The sequence below is a fragment of the Crassostrea angulata genome, chromosome 3 (assembly GCF_025612915.1).
Source record: "Crassostrea angulata isolate pt1a10 chromosome 3, ASM2561291v2, whole genome shotgun sequence".
NCBI lineage: Eukaryota > Metazoa > Mollusca > Bivalvia > Ostreida > Ostreidae > Magallana > Magallana angulata.
In genome coordinates, this window is record NC_069113.1 from 44,031,721 (window position 1) to 44,052,505 (window position 20,785).

At 30.8% G+C, this 20,785-nt stretch overlaps 1 protein-coding gene across 1 annotated transcript; it reads left to right on the forward strand.

Annotated features, from left to right (window-relative positions):
* Positions 1 to 1,881: 1,881 nt before the first annotated feature.
* On the forward strand, positions 1,882 to 18,764 carry LOC128175011 (allene oxide synthase-lipoxygenase protein-like). The gene is made up of 15 exons (XM_052840379.1): positions 1,882 to 2,377; positions 4,303 to 4,347; positions 6,852 to 6,980; positions 7,295 to 7,392; positions 7,579 to 7,711; positions 9,747 to 9,842; positions 11,494 to 11,590; positions 12,504 to 12,621; positions 12,729 to 12,821; positions 13,305 to 13,365; positions 13,625 to 13,736; positions 13,835 to 13,926; positions 15,052 to 15,228; positions 16,235 to 16,398; positions 18,583 to 18,764. Exons 1-15 carry the CDS (start codon positions 1,916 to 1,918, stop codon positions 18,695 to 18,697), a joined length of 1,992 nt encoding a protein of 663 aa, XP_052696339.1. The 5' UTR covers positions 1,882 to 1,915; the 3' UTR covers positions 18,698 to 18,764.
* The last annotated feature ends 2,021 nt before the right edge of the window (positions 18,765 to 20,785 follow it).

The following is a 20,785-nucleotide window of genomic DNA, read 5'->3' on the forward strand; positions in this document are numbered from 1 at the left end:
TATAGCTTGTCTTTTTTTTTTTTATAGTTTTTGAGTTAATTTGTGGATTTTCAACTATCCAGCAGTATTTCTTATCTAAAGACCCCCCCCCCTTCTTATGTCGTAGTACAGTTACATGCTTTTAGGGTAGTGTGGAATCATGGTCGATGTTATTAACTTTGGATAGTTTTGTAAAAAGTGCTACATATGTGTATACAAAACATGTCGCAGTTTAAGAGAAGAAAGATATTTGCTACACACAGCTACATTGCTGATATTTAAACGTGTAACATAAGCCAAATAACAAATAAATTGTAAATAAAAATATTTTTTAAAGTTTACGGATTGGTTAATATCAAATATCAGAAAGAAAGATATTTGCTATATATACATGTAGCTACATTGCTGATATTTGAATGTGTAACATAAGCCAAATAACAAATACATTGTAAATAAAAATATTTTTAAAGTTTACGGATTGGTAAATATCAAATTTTATTTTTACGAGGTCGAATTGGCATTTTTGCGTAAAAAAATACTAGTACAATAGACAGTTTCTTTAATCTATTCATACAATATGTATCTTTTATATAACAAACAGTAAACTAACCATCTGAGTTAAGTTCACCTTAGCTTAAAGCTCAAGGAATATGCTTTTCTGACCACTTTTTGTCCGGCGTCAACCTGTCTGTCTGTCTGTCCGTGTGATTGTAGACGTTTCTTTGTCCACACTTAAGCATGGACAATTCTTAAAGGTTTTCTGTAAAAAATTTAAATATATATATATATATATATATATATATATATATATATATATATATATATATATATATATATATATATATATATATATATTATTTTAAAATATGCGCCTGCAATTTAGATATAATTAGGACAATATCTAATGATTTTTGTTATAATGCAACGTTTTTCATGTTCCTCAAATTTTGCCAACCACGTCGATAAAAAAAATAAACAAAAGGCTTTGGCATGATAGTGTCTCTGCATTTGTAAATTCAAAATTTTGCAATATTTTACTTGTTTTCTACTTTGTAATGTTTCAATGTCATTATGTTATCTTCTTATATTCATGTATTTCATTAGCATATACGTGATAGTATTTCTAATATCAATTATTTTTTCTGAATGTATCTAATCATTTTATCTACTTTCATTAACCTATTTGTTAAATCCAATATTAGAATTTAGATAACCGCAAGTTATACTCTGGAGCTAAATTAAAGTTGACTGAGTTACATTGTAAGTATTTGTTTCATTAGTTTCTTTGATTTGATTGGTCTTTTCTATATCTATTATCCAATAATAATCTTTGAGTATAGTTATAAATGTACCGCGTTTTACCTATGTAATTCAGAGCACTTATGCATATTGAATATCCAAATTCATCGTATTTATAATAAATCATATGGTATGACACTCTCAAATTTTTAAATAAGGTGTTTTATTGCCGTGTCAGTTTTTGACTTTAGTAAAAAAATTTATTGCAAGTTTTGTATATTATTGTATTTTTGTAGTCAATGTTCAAACCTTTATATTTCAAATTTGTAATATCTAATTTGAATTAATTACATATTTTTTATAATAACTATGGCATACTAAAACGTTAAATATGGGTAAATAACGCAATACATTTTCATCTATGTAAAAAACTTGATCTTGAATTATAACTTTATTTGACTGTTATTTTAGGGCACTGCATTAATTATTTACGTTAGAAATATTCATATCGGAAACCATCATCTGCCTTTATTCTGCTCCATTACATGTACACATTGGATCCTGATATCTTACCGGATAAATAAAGGGAAGACATCGTAATGACCTGTATGAAATCCGGACATTGGATGATAATAAACAGTGGTTTAATAAATAGAACTCATTCGAGATTTTATAGTAGTTCTGGTCAGGTTGAACAATGACCACCTACGAAATCAAAGTCAAGACAGGAGACCGATTCGGCGCTGGCACGGACGCTAATGTAGAAATAGTCCTCCTTGATGGCTCTAAAAAGCAAACCAAACCTGCTTATCTAGACAACTGGTTTAGAAACGATTTTGAGCGCAACCAATTGGACGTCTTTACAATCGTTGATGAAACAGATATACCCGAAGTCACCGAGATTAAATTAAAAAGAGATCAGACAGGGCTATTCAGCGATTGGTTTGTTGACACGATAGAAGTGACTAATGTAACAAGTGGAGTTTCGTCACTTTTTCCGATTCTTCGATGGATTCGCCCCGACGTTGACATACATTTTACGATATATGATACTTTTCTGCCTCAGTATGATCCCAGACCAGAACAGCGAAATTTAGAAATTAAGGAGAAACAAATGCTATATGAGTATCAAGTGAAACGGCCTGGATTACCTGTACAGGTACGTTATTTGTAACTGTTACTTAATTTTACAGTTGAATCGATGATTTATTCTGTGATGATTTTTAAACATTTAAAGGTCATATAAAACGATATCTTGAAATGAGTTATATACGGTAATGAGTTCTTTAGTGCCTGTCTAAGGTGGCTCTATACACCCACAGTTTATTCCAATTTTCAATAGAAGACCACAAAACATATACTTATCAAATATGAAAATGATGATAGGGATACTATAGGTATTTTTAAAGATTTTTTTAAATGTTTTTTTTTGTTTTTGTAAAATATTTTTTTAAAAGACAGCTTTTATCAAATTTAGAGAATTTTTTTGTCATATGATGAATATTTCCTTCGGACACATAAAAAAATAAAACACTTCTTAACATTCAAAAATGTTTTCATTGCAACTTTTTTTAAGCATTTCCCCAAAACATAATTTTTCATATTTTCTTACTCTGTTGACAAATCATCTGAAAAGGTTGCTTGATGTTATAAGAAAATGTATTTTAAGAAATGTGGCTATAAAAAATTGAATGAAAACATTGCAAATAAACACAAAAAATATTTTAAATTTTATTTGGCATGAAAGTTCCTCAGGTAAGGGTTGTCGTTCCCAAGTTCCAAGGCCCAAACACCTTGGGGACTTTTCATTTATGAGTTGAAAATTTCCTAAATATAATGTTGGAATGATAAATAAATACATATTTCATTATAGGCCTGAATAAGTGAATATATTCGCTTTAATGCAAAACTAAGTCAAAAAAATAAAGGGGAAAATTGACTAGGCTAATAGGATTTAAGTATCCCAACCTGAGAAAAATTCAAAGCAACCCCCCATCCCCTTAAGATGTCGATATTAATGTGCATTTAAATATATTATAATTGAAATATTTTCATCGGTTTAGAATTTTCTTTCACAGTATTCAACCAAAAAATTCGTTAAAAAATTTATTGTTCCCAACGGGAGTCGAACACATGACCTACAGGTTTGTAGTGAACCCACTAACCCAATGCGCTACGGTTTAACATATCAATGATGGGAAAGAAACTATTTAAAAAATAATACTTGATTTTATTGTTTAATTTGATAACGTGAAGGTGTCACATACCATATTACTTATAAGTAATGAATTCTCCAATTATCAAATTAAATCTATTCATTTAACAAATTTTTTAAAAGAGCGGTCCCTATACAATTCGCCTTAGTTTAAATCAGCCAGTGCCAGAATTGCATGCTTCCAGAATTACTTTTTTGCGTACTGCGTCATCAAAAAGTGGTGTATAGAGCCACCTTAATAAGATTGCCATTGTTTGGAGTTTTTTTTTTGTTTTTGTTTTTTACGTGGGTTTTTTTTTTTTGTTAAGTTTTTTTGTTTTTGTTTTATTTTTTATTTTATGCAAAATATCAGCGCCACAGTCGATCAAAATTACACAATTAGAAAAAGGAACATCGACCTATGGGGCTTACTTCCCTTACTTATGACGTCAGTAAGACCCAATCGCCTAATAAAACACTGTAGTGAATACAAATATACATGTCAATTTACAGTAGATTAAAAGAAAAAAATAAATATGACCTTTCAAAACTTAAACTTCTATATCAGAATGATTGTTTGTTTAGTTACTGCATCCGTAAGAAAACAAACTCTTAGATCCTACAATATAACATTTAGATAGTTACCAAAAAGGTAACTTAGTATCATTTTATAAACTTATTTAAGTTAAGTTAAGGTAAGTATTTTTTAGGTTTGAACGTAAAAAGAATTGCATCACTTAAATTGGGATTCGAGATTTACTAAAAAAAATTATTTAAACTTGCATTTTTTTTTATAACTTCAATTATATGAATGTACTACTGCACTATATTGCATGCTTTCAAGATTAGAAAGTGGCAAAACAAGGTTACAATATTACTTTTTTTTTTAGATAAAGAATCTTCCTGATGATGAACAGTTTTCCGATTCACATATGGTAATACTATATCAGTATATATTTTGTTCTTAATTTAATTTTAAGCTAGTTTAATACAATATCAATGAGTTCAGTTTATCTTAAAATCATCTGAACTACTTATGAACAAATTATCAAAAATGATATAAAGAAAGAAAGAAATTCGGGAAATCGCCTAATTAATGATATATACACAGTATTTTGTTGATATTTGAGGGAAGGTGAAGTTTTGAATTATTACAGTGTAATCGTGCAATTATACGATGACGTCACGGATTTAGGTAAAAATTTAATATTTTCTAGCCAGTGGTATGACTAAAACAAGGATGCACCTGGTAGTTAGCAACATTTATCATAAAATATATACCTAGATTTATGAGTGTATATCAAAATGTATATTATTGTGATGAAAACCAAACAAATTATTTCTTTTAGATAAATGGGTTTAACACTGAATAGTTAAATTATATTATCAAAGATAAAATACAGAAACAAAATAAGTTTGAGAATCGTCCAAAAAATGATAACTACACAGTATGTCAATTTAACTTTTATTTGGCGATATAAATGAGGAAGGCAGGCAACAGTTCTTGCCATACAGAACATTCCTATCAAACAAGCCAAGCAAATACTTGAAGCGTGTTCAATAGAACGTAAAATTCATCCCACCAAGATACTAGATCCAGGTTGGTATGATGGTGTATAAATAGGAATGAATCACCTTTTCAGGTACATATACCATGTTCACAGGTTACAATCTAAGATAAGGAAGTGATGAATGCATAAAGGGACCTGCAAAACACCCCTAGAAATATTTCCTTGTTAAGAGCCTGCATAGCCTCCGCTGCAAAGAGTACACGAATGTTTTAAGCATCTGACGCTACCTTTGGATATTGTTTGCAAAGCATAAAGTTGTGTGTAAAACCTTTTAATAATTCTAAAGATGCTAGTTGATCCGAATAACTAGTATGATATTTACTTAAGGACATTACCTGAAGAGTGAGCAATACTGCTAAGGTCTAAATTGATAAGTTGCTTGAGGAGGTAGAAATCGACAAGGTCTATGAAAGCCTGATGATAACTACATTTTAGGTAACTGTGAGCGCCTGAACGTTAAAACACTGTTTGGCCTGCAAGTTTAATGAAAACCTTAACCGCGTTTGCACTTGATATAGGACTTAGTTCAAGAAGACACATATGTTTTTTATTAATATAAACTTTTGTTGAAAATTATCATTTGGCCTCATTTAATTTCAATTTCAATTAGAATAATGACAATTTTAGTAATAGAAATTTATTAATAGTGAACAGTTTTTATTACATATTTTTGCAAGATCATTATTTCCTTACAAAATAAAAAAAATAATTTTATTACAATTTGTTTATCCATTTGAAAACCATTTACAATTTAATGTGGAATCATGTTTATTCCTGGTTTTGGGGACGTAATTTCGTTGGTAGCAAATTCTATTTCGTAAACATATATTAATCAGATACACGTTCGTGAGAATGCAAATTCGTAGGCAAGGGTTACCCACGAAAGCCACGAACAATCCCACCACCCACCAATTCAACAACAGTAATAAATATATTGTACACTTTTATACTTTAACACGATGGTTACACGGTTCTGCCAAAGATTGTAATATCAATGAAGTACAGTGTAAGAGGGATTACGTTTAACTAATATGCAAAAAAGATCCACTGATTGTAAAGGAAAATCATTCTATTATGATAAGTGACTGCAAAAAGTATATTAATAATGTGTTATATTAGAACCAGATATGACAGCAGTAGATGTTCATATTTGACAACACAATTATTTTTTGTGTCTTTAAACCAAAAAAAAAAAAATTAGCGGACCCAAATCTTTTAAAACTTATGAGTGCTGATAAAACCATCAAATATTATTCATTGCGAAGTCATAAACGATGCCATTTCGTTAGTATGATAAGTTGTACTAAAAACAAATTCACGAAATTATTTATGGTAAGCATGATGAGTTGGCATACTCAATGTTATTAGACACAAAGATTTTCTAATGCATATTTATAATAATTTATAATAATTTTATAATTCTTTATCAAATATTTAATTACACGTATTACCTTTCCGAATTTTTTTAAAAATATTTTTTGGTCAAATATTATTAAATTTGAAAATTATAAAACGGTGAAAGTATTTTCATTACAATGTACTTTTATCCACCTTGATATCGACAGGTGTCCCATACCACCTTAACATATTCAGATATATTTGCAACATCACGGCCCCCTGTTAATTTTTAAATTGAGCGCGCTTTACGGATTGAATAATAATTATGTCAATAAAAAAAATAATTTTAACTCTTTTGAACTTATTTGAATCACTTATAGCTTAGTGAGAAAAAGTTCTTTTTAAAATGTTTTATTTCCTCATTGAATGCAGCGTTTGTAGTTTATTTTTTTTTTGTAACTAGACTCGTCAGGGGAAAATTAAGGAAATGCTTATCTTATGTAATGTTAATAAATGATTTTTTTTAAAAGTGGGATCTGCTTACAAGAAAATACACCATAATGGCTGGAAAGACTGTGGAGATGATTTTTGGACAAACGGCTTGGGATACTTTAGAGGACATGAAAAGTGTATTTTCTAACATTTTCGGAAACCCTTTGGTAAAAAGTGCATTTTTACAACACAGTGTTATCTTGATGATGATGTAAATAGAAATTTAAGTTTAACTATATTTAATTTTTTTAAATTAAACATTTGATTAATATTATATTTTAATATTTACGCTTGGTACGTGATCAAATCTTCCAAAAAGCCCTTCGGGCTTTATTGAATTTGATCACGTGACCAACCCGTACTTATATCCCAATATACATCCAAAAATGATACCTTTATTCTGAATTAGATTTGGTTTTTTCCCTATTCTTTGCTAAATTCCACATAAGTTGATATTTTTAATAATTATCGTTTTTGACAGGATATGGATGTTTGGCATACAGATGAAAATTTTGGCTGTCAACGTCTCAACAGAGTAAACTCAAATCTAATTCGACTCTGCACATCGATACCTGACAAGTAAATTACAAGATAACGTTTAATATACATTTGAAAATGCATGTTAATTTTATAATTTTAAAAAAAAAAAACATTGAGATTTCAATCACCTAATAGTAAAACTTTAATTTTACTTCGGAAAAATAGCAACTTTGATTAAGCAAATTATTGTTTTTGAATTATAATCTGAGTTTGTTTTACAATCAGATTTGGAGTAACAGAAAGCATGATAGCTCCCTTCCTGGAAGGTTTCACATTATCCGAAGCCATTGCAAACAATCGCGTGTTTATTACAGATCTAGAAATACTTGAAGGAATAGATTGCCAAAAAGGACTTCATGTAAGTCACATTAAATTACATCTACTGTCTCGGATTGCATAAGGAGGCCGGGCTTTTCAAAGTCATTTGTAATTCTTTTCAGTTTAATTTTGATAAGAAAGATAATATCCATATATATAAAATATTTAATCGTATTAATATAATTTATTTTCCAAAATTCGGTCATCTGTTAGTCATAAGAAGCCATTCGATATTTCAACGTATTTCCGAGCTTCCAATATGTCTTGCTTCCCTCAAGATAACTAACTGTAAGATGAATTAATATATTTGAGTTTCGTTAACCTGAGTTTGCAGAGGGACATCGGTCGATTGGTATAAATTATGATTATTGTCAAAACATGTCACGGTTGACAGTGAATTTAGCTGAATAACATAGTGAAGTCTATCAAATATCGTTACAGTTATCAATCTTTTAACATTTCAATCTGTAAATATCGTACTTTGTTTTTTAAGAAAGCCAAATCAAATGCTTAAGTGAAAACGGTATATTTACATTTTCAAGTTTCTTTGCCTGTGATAACACTATGTATCAATTTTGTACTATTTAACTCATAAAGCCAAATTGAGGCGCCAGCGGGGTTTGTTTTGTATATATAATTCGTATTTTAGTTTTTAATCGTACGATGGTTTAAATTATATAAATATAAGTAATAAGGAATCATTCTTTGAATATTATGAGGTGATAATTTCGGTCGGGGCGTGATCAAATCTTTCATAAAGCCCTGCGGGCTTTATGGATTTGATCACGCCCCGACCAGAAATATCACCTCATAATACTCAAAGAATGATTCCTTATTCCTTATATAATTTTAGTGATAGCATGTGGTTATTTTCTGATTTTATACTTAAACGTTCAATGGCCCTTGTTTAACATCGTGGTTTCGGAAGAAAAATTTGTAAGTTTCAATGAGGGCAACGATATAGACAGAAAACCGCGATGTACTAGTAGCTCAATGTGGTCACGAATATTTTTAGAAATTTCACACAGTCTGCTTATTTTTTCCTTCAAATAGATACACATTAATTTTCATAAACAAATTTTAAAACGTAAATTTTGTGCTTTTTAGGTATTTTTACGACTTCTAATAAATGCTTGTAATTAAATTGAGAAATGATGTGTCACAGAGTGGATTTTAACACAGTTTATCGATTGGTCGGAACAAATTGCGAGCGCAATTATCGATTTTCATCCTTAATGAATACCAGATTCACATAATAAATATTATTAGTTATGATAAAATGTAAAAAAAATGTATTTTGCGTGTGATTTACTGGTGACTCGGTTATGTTTGACCACTCGTCCGGCGTCTATCTGTCCGTCCGTTCGTTCAAACGACCACTTGTCTACTGCTAATAATATTTTTTATTATACTTTCATGTTGAATACTGAAATCTGATTGGTTAAGACGCAGTTGGTAATCCGTTCTATTACCCTCAGCGTTAGCAACACACTTAGCAACGGGTAACACAACGAATTGTTACATGCGCGTAAATTATGCGCGTACGGTTCGCCTTAGAATTCACTTCATTTCTATATAAAAGCAGTAAAATTTTCTTTAAAAATAAGACATTCAGTATAATGAAATAAATAGTACCTGTTTGGGAGGGTAACTTTATAAATTGACATCCCTCGAAAACCATTGTCAACCTCCGCTTCGCGTCGGTTGACAATGGTTTTCTCGGGGTGCCAATTTCAACAGTTACCCTCCCAAACAGGCACTATTTATATAATGTTATGCCACAAAGCATTTATAAATGTCTGACTAGTTTGTTTAAATTAAGAGTGTACATGTACATCCCAGAAAGAAAAATAAATACAAACCTAAGAAATTAGGCAAGAGTGTTAGTAAATTACTATTAATATATGAGTGCACGCGAGGAGGGAATTATTTTACGGTTTTAAATTATACAAAATGGGAATATTATTTTAAAAAATAGATACAACAAATAATCAAAAAATAAGGAAAGACGTATCTTCAAGACCTTAGGTGAAAATAAAAACCAATGTAGATATTTTGTTTGCTTATATCTGCAGTGTACTGTTCCACTTTGTCTGTTCTTTGTAAATGGTAAAGGACAACTCATGCCAGTAGCTATCCAACTGTACCAACAGAAAGGACCCGATAATCCAGTAAGTATTTTTTGTTATTACCTAATCAAGAAGATTTTGTTGTTTTATTACAAATTAAATAATTATTTGCGTCTATTTTGAACTGCCGGTCAATAGACTGCGATCTTTTAGACCGCCGGTCAAAAGACTGCGATCTATTGGACCGCCGGTCAATAGACTGTGATCTATTGGACCGGCAACGTGTACATGTATGTTATAATGTTACATCCTTTCTCAGGGAATGTATATTCCTTTACATAGACGCTTTTTTAGTACTTGGTGAAACCAAACTCAATGTTATCAAAATGGAGTATCAAATATTCAACAGTTTTAAAGCCTCATATAAGGTAAAAGACTATTTAAAATCTAATGGGTTGAAGACTCCTCCTTCTTTGTGTAAACTAATATTAAATTGAGATGTTGTAATGCATGCAACAAGTTTGGTGCATGTAAAAGATAAAAAAAAATCTTAGTATATTGCATAATGGCACGGAAACCATCTGCAATATGCCAATTGTAAACCCGGAAAACTAAAAAAGGAATTAGGTAATAAAACAATTATTTAATGCCTGAACAGTCAATAGACCAGATTTTTTTCCTTTGGCGCAGGGAACAGCTCAGTATGATCTATTGCCCTCGGCCGTTGGCCTCGGGCAATAGATCATACTAAGCTGTTCCCTGCACCTCGGGAAAAATATTCTGGTCTATTGACTGCTCAAGCATTAAATAATTGTATAATACTTTATTTTTAAAAAGGGCGTTAGGTATTGCCTTTGGCTAACAAACAACATTGACGGAAATAATAGGGCATTGTCATTTAAATGGGCACATATACGTGCTCAAATTAAGAGGATTTTTTAGGATGACAGATTAAAAACAATATCAGAAATGTAAAAGAAAGCGGTTTTCAATTTCTTAATTATTAGTACTGTTCAAGCACGCGTTTTCAAAGCCCCCTTTAATGGGTTATATTTTATTAAAATACATAAAACAAATACTTACAACACTGTGCCGGATAATTATGCCAGTGCCAAGGTGGCATTTTTGCACCCGCTTAAGCTGCATATATCGAAAAATTCAAATATGCCATATGATAGACCATTGCTTTAAGAGTTAACAACCACCTTAGTTATCATTGTATCTCACCTGTCAGGTGAGATATTTACCTTTCAAAAATAAATTCCTATGGGAAAATAATTTTTCCCGTAGGAAAAACAATATTCCTATAGGTAATTTGAAATTTCCTATCGGAATACAAGAACTTCCTATAGGAATTTCAATTCCGATAGGATTTGATAAAATCCGATAGGAAAACTTAATACCCTACAGGAAAACTACAGTCTGAATTAAATTCCTACAGGAAATACCATTCTCCTATAGGAAATTTAATTCCTATAGGACTTTTAAAAAATCCTATAGGATTGTCAATATTTCCTGTAGGAGAATCAATTCTCCTATGGGAATTATCATTTTCCGATGGGATATTAATTTTTAAAGGTAAATATCTCACCTGTCAGGTGAAACACACTAAAAACAAAAGTGGTTATATACTCTCTAGACAATGGTCTATCATTTGGTATACAGGGATTTTTCCGAAACTGCATCTTAAGCGGGTGCAAAAATGCCACCTTGGCACTGGCATAATTATCCGACACAGTGTTTTACGTTTCAGGTGTTTCTTCCCAATGACCCGCCCTATACTTGGATTGCTGCCAAAATGTGGTACAATCTTGCTGATTGCCATTACCACCAGGGAGTTGCACACTTAGGTACTATCACAAAAAATTGTTTTATGTTGTTAAATAAACATTTGATAGAATTACAACGCCACAACCCATACCATACCAACATGGCATACTAACGCGACGTAGTTCAGAATTGTTCAGGTGGTAAAACGTCTGACGCTGATGTTTTAGTGATATACAATCGTTTTACAATATGAATTTTTTCTTCAGGTTATTTTATGGGGTTTTTCAAATGCATGCTATGAATGAGCTAGTTATGAAACCTAACAGTAATGCAGATGTAAAACTGAAGATTTGTCCTGATATTTGATCATAAACATACGCCATGGTAACACTACCAGTGATCGGTGGAATTGCAAGCACGATGGAATTAGACATGTACTAAAGACTTTTTTTCTGTGAGCATGCGCCTATTGGTTAAAAAAATCATAAATAAAAAGAAGCACAAAAAATATAACTCGGTCTCCTTTTCGCTGCTTTGAGAATATACATCCACAGTGACAACAGAGTATATACATTGTGTGTTTGGTATGAATGGTGGTTTTGTTCACATTATTCTGTATTAGATTATGGTGAAAATTCAAACATAAAATGCAGGAAGAGTAGTCTTCATTGTTCAAACTGTGACCCGGATGACCACATCCAGGTTTACACCCAAAGGTTAGTCCGCGTGGAGGACCAAAGTGTGAAACGGAATAATTTAGAATTTCTGATATTCTTATTCATTTAATTATCTTGATAAAATGTAAATTCTAATTTTGGGTACGACAAACAGTAAAAGTTTAAGCACAATACAAAATATTACCATTTGGGTATAACAATGGAAGCACGCTTATAATTAACTGATTGAACAGTTTGGCATTATTCTGTATCATCAAGCATGTGTATCATCTACATTAAATTTAAGACAAACTCAGTCCTTGAGGTTATCTTTTAGGGTGTACTCATTTGATAATGGAAGGATTTTGGATAGCAGCGAACAGATGCCTTTCTCCGTCACACCCAGTGTATAAACTTCTAGGCCCTCATTGCTATGCACTTCTTGCAGTTAACACGTAGGTTTATTATCAAGACAAAGATTTTGTTTTCCGGTATCTGAAACATTACAAAGGAATAATCTTTTTTTGTCATTGTGTGTATTTATAGTAAACATTTCTTTAAGGCGTGGTTTTGACGCCCTGCTGCGTCCGGGGGGCTATGTGGACAAAACGATGGCGCTCGGAAGTGATGGTTTGGCTGAGCTTATGGCGCGAGGGTGTGTATTATGACGATAGGGATAGGGAAACAATAGAATATGCCATTTTCATTTATTAAACAGAAAGAAAACTATAATACACGAACTTGTATATGTTAATCGATGAAAAAAAGACTACTTCATGTACACTGTTTGTAATTAATGATAATTGGTATTGCAGTTATTTATGATCAGAGAAGGATATGAACAATAGACGCCCAAGTGCAGTTTTTTTTTATCTCTTTTTTATGTTTAGGGGATGATATGCTTGAAATATTTTTTTAAGACTTTAAAAGGTCAAATTCATGATGGAGAAATTTGTCAACATATTTAATTTACATATGTACGCATAGATAATGGGTAGAGAAAATGATTGTGGTCTTGTCATCGAATTTAATTTTTCAATAGGTAAAGACTGATGATCTTGCAAATCTTCACATTTTGATAAACCTTATAACAAAAGGAAAATCCATTCAATTAAACAATGCTTGATTTGGATTACAGAATAGGCCAATGGCGTATGAATATGGAAGGAGATTATCCAGAGTTTTTGAAACAAAGAGGGGTTAGTTGGATTAAATTGTATTAAACCATACAATCATTCATTCTGTGCATATTCTTTGTAACTTCTTTATAACTATGGTACTATACGATAACTCGCGCAAGTTTATAAATTTTTGTATGGTGTATATTTGATAAATGATTTAATATTTGATCCTAGTCCAAATATGTTAGTACACTTCTCAAATCCTGAAGAGCTTTGGGAATAGGACTAAGCTTTGATCGATGATATATGAGATATAGACGTGTTTTGATATAAACAGGTGTACTGTAGAGACGGATCCATTCTTCCAACCTTCTACCAACGTGATGACTCCTTGGCGATATATGATGTCATCCGTAGCTACGTCACCGACTACGTCAGTCTCTACTACGGTTGGTACTCTATTTAAAACAAGACGATAAATAAATGAATTACAAATATCGCAATTGTGACGCAATTGTGTCAACTTCATTCAATTTTTATTTTGCAGATACAAGTGAGAAATTGCTCAATGATGCTGAAATACAAAACTTTGGTCAAGAACTTTTCAAACCAAAATCTGAAAACGGCTGTGGAATTTTAGTGCGTAATTTACCATGATATGTTTTATTTATTAGCATTTCTTAGAAACAATTCAAACAGGTTCACTTTTGATTCGTGACTCACTATGTTTTTATGATTGTAGGATTTTTTTTACACAAATATATTTATATTAAAAGCGCTTATAAAACATAATGTGAATGTAATTCGAAAGAAAAATCACATTTTAAAAAAAAATATTTTGAAACACAAGTATCTTAATTATTATTTGTTGACATTTTAATTAGATGAAAAATCCGGCATTAATGTTATTTTTTTTAAATGCTGAATAAAGTCTTAAATCTAAAGTAATTTTCTTTGAATTACAAAAAATGTGATATTTCCTTTCGGAAAACATGTGATACTTACGGCAATATTCCGTCAAAAATAAAGCCCTTGTTAAATTCTAAACTTTGATTGCTATTTCTTTGCCAAGTTGTAAAATAGTAAGAAAAAAGAGAAAAATATGATTTATTGATTTCCTTTCATCTTTATTCAATACAAATCAATTCACTTTAGACAAGTAGAAAACCTGACTCCTTCCTTACTTTTAAATAGTGCTTGAAGACTTTATACAAAATAAGTAACTTGATATTAAATTTGGAAAAACTCCCAATTTTTGAAATGTATACACTGAATATCTTACTTCACAAGATACTGGGTCTTGTTGTGAAATTGCGTAGTTTGTTGTGGAAATATTCAGAGGTCACAAGCATGAAAGTACATGTAAATAAACTGCAGCACAAGTATCGGTATTTCACCTGCATTGGGTAATATCTAATCCCCGTTTGTTAATTTGTCATCAGAGTAAACTTTATCCTAAATACAATATTGCTAAATTTAAAAAAAAAGTTTAATTGATGTGTATTCTATCGACGACCATTTGAAAAACCCTAATTTTCAGGCTTAAAAGTTGTGAACCTTTTGAAATTCTACAACTGCCATATTGTTCCAATTAATTCTACGGAATTAGCACGTTCGTTATTAATAGATATTGATTATTAAAATGTATTGATGTATTATATGGATATTGATATATGTAAATAGTTATTTGAAGTGATCAAAAACGAACTTGCAGTTAGCGATATTAAGCATTTCTTTTAGTTTTAATATATTTACTTTTGTCAGGGACTTCCTTTTGAGAATGGTCGGTTTACTTCAGTTGATGAACTTGTTGTTTTCCTGACAAGCATGATCTTCACATCTAGCGTTGTTCACGCAGCTGTCAACTTTGCTCAATATGATACATACGGGTATTTCCCAAACTATCCTCCAATGCTCAAAGGACCTCCACCCAAAAATAAGGTATACAACATAGATAATCCTACATTGTATGTTTACAATAATTGATTAATATGTCATCAACATAAACTTCATCATTATCTCGATCACAATAACATGTTATATTAATGTACAACATGTGTTTTCTTTCTTTGATAATGTCCCTTTTTATGTTGCGCAAGGGCGTAGATGCCAATTCGCCATCATGCAATTGCGAGCACATCTTTTGGCCATAAAATAAAACATAAAGAAAGAAAAGAAAAATGAATAAATATGAAGTATACAAATTGTTGACAATAAAACTTATATCTTGTAAATGGTACTGCATTCTTCAAATTTGTACATGTATATAAGCACGAATCTCCGGACTGGTTTATCAGTTACGTTATCTTTCATACGGATATAAGGATTTGGGAATTACTAAGAAGTAAAATCAGGTAGAACATCTGTATTTAAATTCTTACGGTCGGCGGCATATTACCAGTGACCGTTTGATGCTGAGGATATTTTGGAAATGAACTTTGCACAAAACTGAATTCGTGAATTCTTTGTTGAGCTGAGAAAATTACGGCGATCTGTTTTCAATTACTTTCTTAAATTTTGGTTTGTTTCTTCATATAACAAAACAAATGTTGACTGTGGTTGAGGGCAACATTGATTATATAAGCCCCCTTGGGACGAAAATATTGCCCTCCGCTTCGCGTCGGGGAATACCTACTACATGTATGTGTAGTACCCCTTAAGATATTTCAATAAGGGGGCAACAATATTCTTTTTAAAAATTAACATGTTACTCGAATTTTTGCATAACTGTATAAAAAATGTTGATTTTAACATTTCTTGGAATTTTTTTTTTTATCAATTTGCATGATTTGGTTGCCTTTAAAGATGGAAAAATTGGGAAAACATTAAATACAGAAATCTTTCTATCGAGAATATAATCGGTGTTGCATTGATTCAAAATATTTGTTGATTGAAATAGAAATTTGATTTAATTTTGATTATAAAATAAACTTTTATTTCATTTCAGAACCCTTTAGAAGAAAAGGATATTCTAAACATTCTCCCGGACAAGAGTGTAATTTTAGAATCAATGCTTATCACCAAAATTCTAAGTGGAAGGAGCGTGAATTCCATTGGTGATTTTGAAATGACCTACACGTATGACCCAGCTGCGGCTCAGATAATAGACAAGTAAGTATTACCTTGCATTGCCAACAATAACTCTAGAAGTAGAATACTTTAAAATGTGTGTTTTCGGTCTTTTTTTAATACAAGTACCACATATCAAATATATAATTTATGAACATGGCAATCTTTTGTTCATGTACATGTAAAACAATGGTTAAAATTTGATGTGTTTGATGGATAAAATTGTATTTGATGCAATTTGTTGTATTTAGTGACTCGTTTATATCGAGTATTAAGAAGATGTTGCTGAATAACGAGATTATTCCCATATCATGACGAGGGGGTTTAAATATCCATGACGCATAAAGAGTCATATCTAAATAGATACCGCTACGTATGTCTACAATATCGAAATAAACACTTAATTTAGCTTTACACTTCAAACAACGTTATTATACATATTGCTTCATCGCAGATTGATATATATTAAATTATAGCGTTTAATGACTCGTACATTTATCTTTGAAATGGAAAAATTTTCTTTAAGAAATAATAAATAGAATTCTTTGATTCCGCAAAACCACTCGACTATTAAAGACACAATAAATATTTGGAAAATTTAATCTTACGTTATTTAATTTCAAATATTTCTTTTTATTTTTAAATTTAGATTTTTAACAATGAATTTAATGCCTTTTGGAACGAAATGGGAAATGCTATTTTTCTTGAAAGTTTTGCTCCAGATGTTAACATCAAATTTATTTTTTATTTTTAAGGAAGCAGTAGTTTCCAAAAATCAGAAATTCTTTGTTTTAAAAAGCCGCCATGAAATCTCTCATATTTGCCGTGTAACCATTTTAAAATAAAATTCATTCATACAATAATCGGGTTATGTAAGTTTTTTCTGCAAAGATCGATACCCTCATAACCCGCATGAATCATCAAGTCAAAGTACTGAAGTACTGAAGAAAGTTGATATTATCGATTATCATTTATTTTAAAATCAACTTATCTTGCATGGCAATTAGTTTCTATCTGTATTTGAATTACAGACTTTTTCATCATATGAATTTTTAGGCTTTTCCGACAAAAATTTCGAGAAACCCCATATGAATCATGTTGTGTAATATTTAAAGATAGATTGCAAACTATGTATTAGTAATCGAAAAAAATTCTAAAAATCGTATGGATCCAAGCACTATTGATATCGAACTCTAGTCTCGTTAAACCAGACCCTCGGCTGTCTCCGTTCATCTCCGACAAGCAAGAGGGCCTCTCTGCTTGTCGGAAGTTTACGGAGACAGCCTGGTTGAACGAGACTTTATTACACTCTGGCGTAGGAACACTTGAGACTACAGAAATATCTAAATTTATCGTATTATATAAAATCGGACTATTTTCAAAGTGTTTATAGATAAGTTTCCTTGAAAAACAATGCTTCAGCATATGTGACATCGAATTTTTCATATTATTTTCAAGAACTACGTCTTGTCAGCGGCGATAATTTGTGCTTAGGTCCAAACACTGTTTCACTTTTGGTTTGCCAGAGTAACTGCATAGGAGATTTGATTAAAACCAACTCCCAAAAAGCATTTTATTGTTTATATTAACATCTTTCTTTTAACTAATTAATAAATTGATTATTGAAATTAGTAAAATTTCCTAAATTACTGGTAATGTACACAAGTACGTTTAACTTAGCTAAACGAAACAGCAAAATCGTCTCCTGTGAGACTTTGAGTCTAACATCATCTTGAATATTTCGTGCAGTCCGTGTAGGTTTCGACTATTCGATAAACAAAGCGTGCCAATTTCTGTCAATTCAACCAATTGATAAACGGGGCGTGTAGATTTCAGTCTGGCTGTTTCTATACAGTTATGAATTAACAACAAGTTTCCGTAAGAAATAAAGGGAATAATACATGGTAGATGTAAATATAGTCTAATAACAGTTGGTTTGTAGTTTCCAAAAATAATTCTACTTTGCATTTTGTATAATGTTGCATGTAGAATATTTATGTCGAATTCAATTTTTTTCCACATTATCTGAAACACCTTTAAAAGAAATTGCATAGAAACGGCAACTTTTCTTTATGGTGAAAATCTAAGCAGAAACTTATCATATTATAACAAATGCATTGTTTATTACATATTTTGCATAACCCAAACGTAGTAGCAGTTATATAGCGCATGGATGGGTTTTTTTCTATCCGATTGTGAATGATAAAGTTATTTTAATTTTTTCAGGTTCAGAGAGGATTTAAAATCTGTCAGCAGAAAGATTCACCAGAGAAACGATAAAGTGGAGAACAAATACGATTACCTTTTGCCAGAAGGAGTCCCGAACTCAATAAGTGTATAATCTCCATTGCGTTTGGTTAATTAAGCAAAAAAAAAAACAACAACGAAATGAAAGCAAAAAACCCAAACATTAAGTTAATGGCATTTATCAACATGTATCAGTGGTTTGTATATGTATGTTCAAGCATTTATCTTAATATAAAGTCGTTAATTAGAAATGTTTCTATGACAGTTATTTTTAAGGATGACGTTTACTCAGAATGTAAAAAAATTCCACTGATGATAATGAAAAACCAACTATTGTGTGTTATAGACCTTTTATTGTAGTGTTATTTTTCATTTTCAAAAAAGTAGGTCAATGACCTACTTTTTGAGTTAATGGCCATTGTATATTTTTGGAAAATTAAAGGAAAATCACTTAAAATTTTACACTATGATTGAGATTTTCTTAATTGTGAAAATAATACAAATTGCTCAACACTTTTGAAAATGAAATACAATTTATGAATGGCATTGACACTAAATACATACAAAAGCATTAAGTTTTCCTTCACAATTTTTATAAATATTCCAGTCCGAATTTCCTCTATCACTTTTCAAATTCCTACCCATTTTTGATCCAATTTTACAAAAAATTGAATGATGATAATATAAAAACATTTATAGTATTAAACTACTTTTATTGGCCTTATTCTGTTGGCATATAGTTTATATGAGGTCAATGATCAAAATTTTGAGATATGGTGTCTTTTCTCGTTTTTAAGCATATTTCAATATTTTTTAAATTCATGCCATACGGTTATCATAATGAATAAATGAGGTAAAACTACCAGAAAATATGCAAAATTATATAGACTAAAATATAAAATCTTAACTTTTAATATTAGAGTACTTCCAAAAATGTTTTAGCAGAAAACAAAATCTGCAAAATTTAGTCCGAATTTCCTCTGTTTGGCTAAAAGTCTATTTTTGTTTTCGCATAATTCCATAATATAGTAGAATTATCGAATGTTATGTCAATAATAATTCATTTCACAGATACTTTTTGTGTTTAGAACAAATTTTACTCATGACATTGAACTTTATAACAATCCGAATTCGAGAACTCAAACCCTGAGTAAACAACACCCTTAAAACCACTATCTCTAATATAAGGTATAATAATGTTATAAAGTTGAGTGCAATAAATAATTTAACTATCATGACATGATTCATATGTATTTTTATGGGTTTTTGTATAGCATTACAATACCAATGATGTTAAATAAGGAATAAGGAATCATTCTTTGAGTATTATGAGGTGATAATTTGGTCGGGGCGTGTTCAAATCCAATAAAGCCCGAAGGGCTTTATGATAGATTTGATCACGCCCCGACCGAAATTATCACCTCATAATATTTAAAGAATGATTCCTTATTCCTTATATTTATATAATTTTAAGCCATTGTACGATTAAATATTAAAATATAGATAAGCAAACCCCTCTGGCGCCCCAATTATACACCTATGAAGTTATGGGTTATATACATGTAGTACAAAATCGATACGTAGTGTTACATTGTATCACTGTCAAAGACACTGTCAAAGACACTGGAAAATGTTAATATTTTCATATATTTAGATATTTTCGCAGTATTTTAGTAATTCTTTCATTCAGAGTAAAAGCTTTTGAAAAAAAGGTTTCCAAATGAATGTAATTTATTTTCTACATACAGTAACTGTACGTTGATTAAAATTGTTTACCATTTTTAATCAATCTTGTTTTTATCTATAGTTCATGTTTGATTTATAATGTGAATTGCGGATGATTTGTATAAAACAAAATTAACTTCCTCTGCACGTACATGAAGAAATGAAGATATATGTTAACATATATTTTTACAAGTATTATCCTCTCAAAGTATTTTAAAAGCTGTTTATCTATGTTAATTATGCCACAAAAAAGAAAGAGAACACAATCTGGGCTTAATAGGTCGACATGAACCAGGCGATACAAGAGAAATAGTATGGTTACAAAGCAGTGACTATCCCTCGCCGCCGAGAATTTTGCGCAACAGCAATGTTCCTTTTACCTGGTAGCTGATATTCAGATGTAAACCAGGTCCTTTTGAGTGGGGAGGTGAGGAATAAGGGTACGATAAAGTTAAGC